Source organism: Mandrillus leucophaeus, unplaced genomic scaffold, assembly GCF_000951045.1.
Source record: "Mandrillus leucophaeus isolate KB7577 unplaced genomic scaffold, Mleu.le_1.0 Scaffold785, whole genome shotgun sequence".
Lineage (NCBI taxonomy): Eukaryota > Metazoa > Chordata > Mammalia > Primates > Cercopithecidae > Mandrillus > Mandrillus leucophaeus.
In genome coordinates this window covers 376,046-385,753 of record NW_012108530.1, presented here as the reverse complement: position 1 = coordinate 385,753, position 9,708 = coordinate 376,046, and the positions used below count along the sequence as shown (strand labels likewise).

At 45.6% G+C, this 9,708-nt stretch overlaps 1 protein-coding gene across 5 annotated transcripts in view; it reads right to left on the bottom strand.

Moving 5' to 3' along the window:
- Nucleotides 1-3,947: 3,947 nt before the first annotated feature.
- The window catches only part of PCED1B (PC-esterase domain containing 1B), a 177,720-nt gene continuing 171,959 nt past the window's right edge, over nucleotides 3,948-9,708 (bottom strand). For all 5 annotated transcript variants that reach the window (XM_011967064.1, XM_011967067.1, XM_011967065.1 and 2 more), the window contains one exon: nucleotides 3,948-5,604. In XM_011967064.1, the coding sequence (XP_011822454.1) occupies nucleotides 4,249-5,547 (1,299 nt within the window). In that variant the 5' untranslated portion in view covers nucleotides 5,548-5,604 and the 3' untranslated portion in view covers nucleotides 3,948-4,248. The remainder of the gene's footprint in view (nucleotides 5,605-9,708) is intronic.

The following is a 9,708-nucleotide window of genomic DNA, read 5'->3' as shown; positions in this document are numbered from 1 at the left end:
AGCTCACTGCAGTCTCCAACTCCTGGGCTCAAGCCTCAGCTCCTAACTCAGCCTCCTGAGTAGCTGGTACTACAGTTACTTGACACCATGCCTGGCTAATTGTTTAAAATTTTTTGTATAGAGATGGGGGTCTCACTATGTTGATCAAGCTGGTCTCAAACCTGGGATCAAGCCTGCCAAAGTGCTGGGATTACGGACGTGAGCCACCACACTTGGCCTTTAGACCACTCTTTAATGAATGCATATTGCTTTCCCGCCATCGTAAATTTGAAGAATTGTACATTGAAAGTTCGTAAGTCAGAGACTGTTTGTATATCTATAAAATTAAGCATGCCACTGTTTATCTATAAAATTAAGCATGCCATGGTAGAGCTCTTTCTTGAGTTATGAGAATGAGAATATTATTCCTGGAGTTTATGGAAACAAACATACAATAGTTTAAAACAACGGTAATTTCTTTCTCTCACATTCACCTTTTTTTATTTTTAGAGACGGAGTCTTGCTCTGTCGCCCAGGCTGGAGTGCAGTGGGGCGATCTCACCTCACTGCAAGCTCCGCCTCCCACGTTCACGCCATTTTCCTGCCGCAGCCTCCCGAGCAGCTGGGACTACAAGAGCCCGCCACCACGCCCAGCTAAGTTTTTGTATTTTTAGTAGAGATGGGGTTTCACCGTGTTAGCTAGGATGGTCTCATCTCCTGACCTCGTGATCTGCCCGCCTCGGCCTCCCAAAGTGCTGGGATTACAGGCGTGAGACACCGCGCCTGGCCTCACATGCATCTTAATGATCTAAGTTTTTGAAACAGCTTACCTTTGCAGAAGTCGTGAACATAAAATTGTCGAAGAGAGGGGCTGCCGCTTTGTACAACTCCAGATTTAGCCGTGAATGTTGCCTCCTGACAGCGAGAGCAAGAGCTCTGTGGCTGACCGTGAAGGGCTATTGTTAATCCTACTCTGGGAGGAGGGAAGGTTTGTTTTGTTTTCAAATGCTGGACCTTGCTTTCTTTGTACATATGGAAAAATATTGTTACAGCTTTAAAATCTGGCCTTTGGTATAATATATTAGTATAGAATCCTGTGAGAAACATGCTGCTTCGATGATGTCAATGTAATCATTAATTTTACTTTTCCAGGAAATTTAAGACGAGACTCAAGTATGTAAATCTGTGAGTGCTGTTGTTTCTTGAGGATGGAAAATAGGCCAAATGAACCCTGCATTCTAAACCTCAACAGTGGAGCAATAATTTCTCTCACGGATGCTGAATAGTTTTGGTTCTTTTTACCAGACAAGAGCTTGATTGCTTTGCTAGGTTTCCTCATTTAAGGAGCAAGGTGAAAATAGCATATGGGCAAAGAAGAAAGCCCTAGGCTGGAAGATAAAAGCCAGGATATGTATGAAATTAAAGGCAAGCATTCACTGAATGTGCTGTCTGAGTCTTACTCCCAGTGGGTGGAGGGGTGGGGTGAGAGGAAGAGGGCTAGCTAGCCAGCATAATTTAGGTAAAGTTGTGGGAATGTTCTGTAGACATTTTCTAAGTAATCAAATGCTGCTCAATTATTATTTTTTCACAATAGCTGTTTGGGCTGATGTTGCTCAATCTTAATACAAACTGCATTCTTAGTTGATTACTGAATGTCAGTGAATTATGTGCTTGAATATTTAACTAAAGCATAAATACTTGAAAACCTCTTGGCCGGGCGCGGTGGCTCAAGCCTGTAATCCCAGCACTTTGGGAGGCCGAGACGGGCGGATCACGAGGTCAGGAGATCGAGACCATCCTGGCTAACACGGTGAAACCCCGTCTCTACTAAAAATACAAAAAACTAGCCGGGCGAGGTGGCGGGCGCCTGTAGTCCCAGCTACTCCGGAGGCTGAGGCAGGAGAATGGCGCAAACCCGGGAGGCGGAGCTTGCAGTGAGCTGAGATGCGGCCACTGCACTCCAGCCCCGGGCTACAGAGCAAGACTCCGTCTCAAAAAAAAAAAAGAAAACCTCTTTATCAGGCACGGTGCTAGTAGGCCTTGGGAAGTCCAGAGTAAACAAGACTCATGGAACTTTCATTCTAGTAGGGAGGCTAACAAGTAACTACTGAAGCCATTGCAGAGTGAGGTAAGCCATACAAAGAAAGTAAAGAGTGCTATGACAGAACATCATGGTACTTTCAGATGAAATGGTCCTGAAAGGCCTTTTAGGAGGGAACTTGCAAAGTGAGAATGGAAGGATGAGTTAGGCATTAAAAGACCTAGAAAGTACGGGATATAGAACAATGCGGTAAAGGAAACAGCAAGTGCAAAGACCCAAGTTATAAAAGAGCTTGTTGTGCTGTATGAATGGAAAGAAGTCCTGTGTGGTTCAAAGACTAAAGAGCAATAAAGAGAGTTCCAGAAGATGACATTGCCAGGGCAGGTAGAAGCCTGATCATGTTATACAGGTGAGGACATAGTAAGGGTTTTATTTTGGAGTGATGGATTTCAGGCTTCTGACTTCCAGAATTAGGAGATAAATGTGTTATTTTAAGTCACCAAGTCTGTGGTGTTTTTTTAATTACAGCAGCCACAGGAAATTAATACACCTTTGAAGGAAAAGATTTCCCCTGTTCGAGTCTCCCTGCACTCCTACCCATCGGAGAGAAACAGAACTTTCTCTGTTGAGTAGTTGATGCAATTTCATCCATAATATTGTGGATTCACCATTGATTCAGCGTCTGATCCTCAGCACTGTATGTCTAATAAGTCATTCTCCTTGGTTCATCAGGCATCATCAGATTAAGGATTCAGACGTACTGACCTAACTCACAAGAGAGAGTTATAAACCAGAATACCAATGTATTACCTTGTTCATGGGAATAGAAACACTAAATGTGTCAGCTTACTCAGATCAGCAGCTAAACACTGTTTGGTGTTGACTGGGAAACATAAAGGCAGAATGAAGGCAGCTAGCTCGTCTTGATGGCAAATGTTACCAAATCTCATAGTCTGCTGCCCTAATCTCCATGGGATTAGAACATTTACATTGACCAGAGAGGTTCTCTTTCACCTGACGATGCTGGGACATTCTGGCAAATTCTGACTCATCACTCCCTTTCTAGAATCCTTAAAGACCATCATCATGCTATTTCAATAATATTCCTTCAGATGTGTTACAAAGATTAAATGTTGATTTATGGTAACTCTAGAGATTTGGACTGTAGTCTCATCAGGAACCTAATTTTTGCAAGACAGCATGTCCTAATTCTTGTCAAATTTAGGGATGGTGGTATTGGGGAGCTACAAACCAGTCAAATCAATGCAATGAAAAATCCTATTATTTGAACAATTTTAATCACATCTGATTTTGACTATTTTATCTAAGTATTAACATTTCACTAGTTGAGTGATACAGTGAGCCTAGCATTTAAACAGTCTTAGTTATGTTAACATTCTTAAAAACAGAGAAGTGGTGGCTGGGCCCGGTGGCTCAGTCCCAGCACTTTGGGACGCCAAGGTGGGCGGATCACCTGAGGTTGGGAGTTTGAGACCAGCCTGACCAACAGAGAAACCTCGTCTGTACTAAAAATACAAAATTAGCCAGGAGTGGTGCTGCATGCCTGTAATCACAGCTACTTGGGAGGCTGAGGCAAGGGAGTTGCTTGAACCTGGGAGGAGGAGGTTGCGGTGAGCTGAGATCACGCCATTGCACTCCAGCCAGAGCAACAAGAACAAAATTCTGTCTAAACAACAACAACAACAACAACCCATCAGATCTGGTGAGACTCACTCATTATAATGAGAACAGCATAGGGGAAACCACCCCCACGATTCAATTACCTGCACATGGTTCCGCCCTTGACACATGGGGATTATTACAATTCAAAATGAGATTTCGGTGGGGACACAGAGCCAAAACATACTAAGAACTAATTGTTTAATGGAGAGGCATCCATTAAATATAGACATGCAAAACCCACAACTACTTTTGTGCAACTTCTTTATTTCAATTTTAGTTTTACACAAAGGCAAAGAGAATAGGGAGTGGGGAGGCAGGAATAATGCTGGGTCACCCCCAGGAAGTGGGGAAGAGGCTGCAGCCAAGAAGAATGAGTCAGACTGCTCCTCCTTGGCTTTCTTGGTAACAGCAATGAACAATAAGAAGATCAGGCATGGACTCCAGGCTTAAGTTAACAAGGTCAGTCTGTTCAGGCCAAGCAATGGAAAGGAGTGTCAGATCTGTCCAATCCATGTTCATAAAGAGGAAATAAGGCCTAGGTCCATCTATTGAGGCCTTGGCTCTGGGTTGGCTAGGGCCCTTCTCTTTGAAGGTTGAGGCCGCTGTCCCCAGGGCACATAGGGGCCACGGGGACGATACCTGCCAAAACCCCTATGGACCACAGGGGCAGGCCGCTGATAACGGGGTGTGGGGAAGAAGGGCATAGGCAGCTGGGGACCAATCGCAAAGTTGTCTTGGAAGAAGAAACCTGTATGGGCTGATGAGGGGACATCTGAATGGCAATAGAATTGATCTGACTGGAAAGTATGGTCTGATGAAAAACAGGCATCTGGGGGACCCTGTGGGAACCGGGGCATTCCCTGGTGAAGGGGAATGGGAGGAGGAGGCTGTGGGGGCAGGAGTGGGAGCAGCGGCAATCGCTGGGGTGGGAACCCAAGCAGGGGGCAGTATGTGGGGGAAGGTAAGGGTGGGGACAGAGGTAAGGCCGGGTGATTTCTGTTGGCCTGGGGCGGCCCTTCAACTCTCGAGCCAGGTTTTTTCTTCTTGATCCACTTGCCCACAGCATGGCGCTGGGGCAACTCCACACCCCAGGCGTCAGCCACATGGGCCAGCAGCAGCTGGGAGAGGCAGCGGTGCACGCGTCCATTCCAGTGCACCCCGTCGAAGTGCAGGTTCTCCCTCGCGTGGCGGAAGTAAAAATGCAAGTCCAGTACATCGAAGTTATGTTTACGTGCCTCGGTGGCGCTATAGAAGTTGGCTTCGACCACTCTGTTTTTCAGGAAGGTGGCCTTCTGCTGCCGGAGCTTGGGCGGAAGAAAACTCGCGTTGACTTCCTCGCCCACAGGCATGGCCGTGTTCCACACCAGGAGACAAGACTCGGGCAGCACCTGGCCCAGGCACCGGAACAGGTTCTCCAGGTTCTTCAGGTAGCTCCACCAGGAGTTCGGACCATACCTGGAGATGTCCCAGAGGCAGGAATTCATGATGACCAGGTCGGGGGCATGCTCGCCCGACTGCAGCTCTTTCAAGATGGTCTGGAGGTAGTCGGAGTACACGCGGGTGAGGAAGTAAAAACGCACCAGATGGTGGTCGGAGCGGAACTCGCGGACCTCACGGTAGTTACAGCCGTTGTGCATGTGGCCCCGCTGGCCTCCGTCCACCAGCTCATCTTGTTCGAAGTTCAGCTCCCCCTTTGCTTTGAGCTGCCGGGGAGTGAGCAGGCAGTCCTTCTGCAGCAGAAGTACCAGGTCCTTGTATACCGCCCTATGCACAGAGTCCCCCAGGATGACCACGAACTTATTGTGGAGCAGCTGCCGCACTTCGGAGGCCCGCAGGAGGATCATGACGCCCAGGGCGCACGGCCTAGCTCCTTCCCTTGCACAGGGTGGGTCTGCGGATGGCTAGGACAGAAGGAGAGAACGGCTGGGAGGGACTCACCTCTGGGCGGAGCGCCCAGTGCAGGTCGGGGGTAGGGAGACCATGGGGAAGAGGATGGCGCAGTGGCTTCTGCCCCGAGGGAGTGGACCTGGAATGCCCGCATAGCAGGCTCCACCAAGCCTGGACCTGGGAGATGGGCGAGAGAGCCAAAAGCCTTCTTTGTCTAGTCGCAGTTTCGGCCTGGGGCTTGACCTCTGAATGGCCTGAGGCTGCTGTTGGAGGCTCAGGTTCCACCTGGTGGGGAGGAGCCAAGTACAGATCCACCCTTCCTAGGGCTGAGAGTGCTAGCAGGATGCCTAGCCAAGAGCCTGGAAGCAGCCCAGAAGCCTAAGTGGAGATGGTTAGCTCTATGCCACTGTTAGATAATGAGGACCCCAAGTATGCAAGAACATGGAGAATGTTTGTGATGTAATGTTAAGTGGAAGAAGTTACATCCCATACTGAATGCTCCATCACTTAAACTATATAAAAGAGATATGCATAGATAACATTGAAAGGAAATATGTAAAAATGTATCTTCATAGAATAGGATTCTGGTTGACTTCCCTTCCCTTTTATTTTTGTAAATATCCTTTATAGTCTTAAATTGCTTGCTATAGCTTTAAAAGAATTAAATGAAATGCAACAGGTAACACAAGGAAAGAGTACCTGTGCTAGGTCAAGAACATAAAAACAGGCCGGCACAGTGGGATTATGCCTGTAATCCCAGCACTTTGGGAGGCCAAGGCGGGCGGATCACCTGATGTCGGGAGTTCAAGACCAGCCTGACCAACACGGAGAAACCCCATCTCTTCTAAAAATACAAAATTAGCCGGGCGTGGTGTCACATGCCTGTAATCCCAGCTACTTGGGAGGCTGAGGCAGGAGAGTTGCTTGAACCCGGGAGGCAAAAGTTGCCAGTGAGCCGAGATCGCGCCATTGCACTTTAGCCTGGGCAAGAGCAAAACTCCGTCTCAGAAAACAAACAAAAACAAAAAACAAAACAAACCCGTAAAAACAGACTTATTTTATAAGGAAGTAGCTGTTTCTCATCAATAGGACTGAAAAAAATCAGGATAAAACTGGAAATAATTTGAATACGTTTCAGCTGTAATATTATTTGCTTTACATTTGAAGAGAATCGGAATATGCCACTCCAAAATGTGCACTTTAGCATAAGGATTATTTTGAGCAGAAAGGAACTGAAAATTGACAGATGCAGGAAGTCATCTGCCCTCCTTTTATCTGCCCTAGAATCAGGGCATATATTTCCCTTTGAGGAAGGTAAACACCCTTCCCCCAACCAGGGAAACAAGAGCAACTCTTATCAATCAGACAGGTTATCATCCTTTTCACCGAAGACAGGGAATAGACACCAAGATGATTTTTCATAATAGACCTTACTATAACAGTCCTTATCTTCCATGAGCTCCCCCCATTTATTTCCCAGTCACTTCCCCACAATTCATCATCCCTTAAAGCCCAAAGCCCTAAGTTTCACTGTTTTCCGGTGCACTCCCTGCCTGCCAATATTAATTTAAAAACAGTGGCTGGCCCGGTGGCTCACGCCTGCAAACCCAGCACTTTGGAAGGCCAAGGTGGGCGGGATCACTTGAGCTCAGGAGTTCGAGACCAGCCTGGGCAATATGACGAAACGCCATCTCTATACAAAAATTAACCAGTCATGGTGGCGCACAGCTGAGGCGGGAGGATGGCTTGGGCTCGGGAGGTTGAGGCTGCAGTAAGCAGTGTTCCAGCCACTTCACTCCCGCCTGGGCCACAAAGTGAGACCCTATCTCTAAATAATAAATACATAAACAAATAAAATGTCTAGATCTGTATCTTGGCAACACATACAAAATAAATAAAATTGTATGCCTTTTCTCCCGTTAATCTGTCTTTTGTTAGTTTAATCTGTATGCCCCCAGGTACTGAAGCTAAAAGAGTAGAGAAAAAGTTTTTTCTCTCCAGCACACTGGATGCAATGTTAAAAGCTGTGAAACTCATCCTCAAAACTTCAGATTATTTCAAGCTGCCATTTACAACTCATATCCACAGATGACTAAATAGTAGAAACACTAAAATACTGCTAGAGATTGCAAATGGGAGGAACATGGCATCCATTTCATCTACTTACACAAAGTCATGAAAATCCGGTGCAGCTTGAAACTTGTAAGATTTTATGCATTAGTAAACATTTTAATAGGTGTGGGTGGATAGCTATTATTAAACTACACATTCAAGTTTTAAAAGCTATATATCCTATTTTAGTTTTAAATGGATATAAATACAAAAATGAAAATATTAAAATAGGTAGAATATTGTTTCATAAGAGAACAGTTGAAAATATTGACATCTTCCCCACAAAGAATCTTCATTAAAATATTTTTGCTATCAGAATAAAAGTTTTGGCTGGGTGCGGTGGCTTATGTTTGTAATCGCAGCACTTTGGGAGACTGAGGCAGGAGGATTGCTTGAGACCAGGAGTTTGAAACCAGCCTGGGCAACATAGCAAGACCTTCATCTCCAAAAAAAAAGCAAACAAAGAAAAACGAAACAAAACTGAAGCAAGCTCCAAATCCCTTTGGGACTCAAGCATGTTCATTTGTTTAGATTCATGTATTCCTCCAACTCACACTTAATAAGTGCCTACCATATGCTCCACATAGGGAGCATAAAAATAAGTAAAATATGATCTTGCCCTCAAAAAGCAGACCAGAAATACTGGTTGATAGCTGTATTATCATGTAGAAAGTGGTAAGGGCCAAGAACTGTGAAAGTCTAGGAGTCTTTGGGAAACGTATTCCTTCCCACTCTAGATTCAAGTCTCCAAAGTGCAAAATGTGAAGACAGAAACTCTTTCCTTTTGTGTTTTCAGGGCTCCTGTGCCAGCCCAGCTCTCTGTGCCTTCTCTGGGCCAGCACTCTGGCCATAATCTGTGCCCTAATGCACCTCCCCGTTAACACAGTTCTGTCCGGAAGCTGGCAGATCTGATAATTATTCAGTGCTGTCTCTGCCACAGTGTTGCTTATGGAATTCCCTAATGCGCTCCTTCTCTGCCAGCCAAGTGCCCTAGACTTGGAAAGATATTAAGTTCAAGTCCACTACTTAAAGACTGTCGGAGGCACTTAAGAGTTGAAGGAAACTAGCGTATGTCACCCCAAAATATGCCTCTCTGATATAAATATTTTTGAGCGAAGATGCTTGAGAATCAGCGGTGGCAGAAAGGGCCTCCAGATCTGCCCTTTCTTATCAAGCCATAAATATTCCTGTGAAAAGGCGGCCTTCTCTGGCCTTCTCTGCACCAGCCTGAGAAGATAACCCTTGTTTCCAGTGATTTAAGAAGTGACCGCTGCAATGGAGCTGTATAAATAAACTGACCAAAAAAAACCCCTTATCCTCCACTAGCTTTATACCCCCCTTCCATTTATCTCCTAGCGACTCTCCTGGAATTTACTACCCCTAGCTTATACCCCTTTGTCCTGTCATTTCTTCACAAATTGTGTAGTTCTTTGTCTAAAAGGTATAAAAGCTTTCTGCTTTGGCCATTTCTTGGGGTCTTCACTCTCTTATGAGGGTCCCCATGTTCATGTAAAAAATTAATAAAACATACATGCTTTTCTTTTGTTAATCTGATCTGTCTTGCATTAATTTGGTTCCAAGCCCACCCGAAGATCCCACTTAAGATCCACTTAAGAAGATAGCTAGAGGCTATCCATAGCCCTGTCTACAGAGTACTAGCAAAGAGCATTGTGTTTGGAATCATACTACCTGGGTTTGAATCCTAACTCTTCTATTTGCTAGCATTTTGAACTTGGGAAAGTTATTTAGCCTTTCTCTGCCCTAATTTTCCAGATCTGTAAAATGGACCTAGTAGTAGACTTCATACATCTGATGTAAGGATTAAATGTAAACTGTTTATAATAATACCTAACGAGGCCGGGCACGGTGGCTCAAGCCTGTAATCCCAGCACTTTGGGAGGCCGAGACGGGCAGATCACGAGGTCAGAAGATCGAGACCATCCTGGCTAACCCCGTGAAACCCCATCTCTACTAAAAAATACAAAAAACTAGCCGGGTGAGGTGGC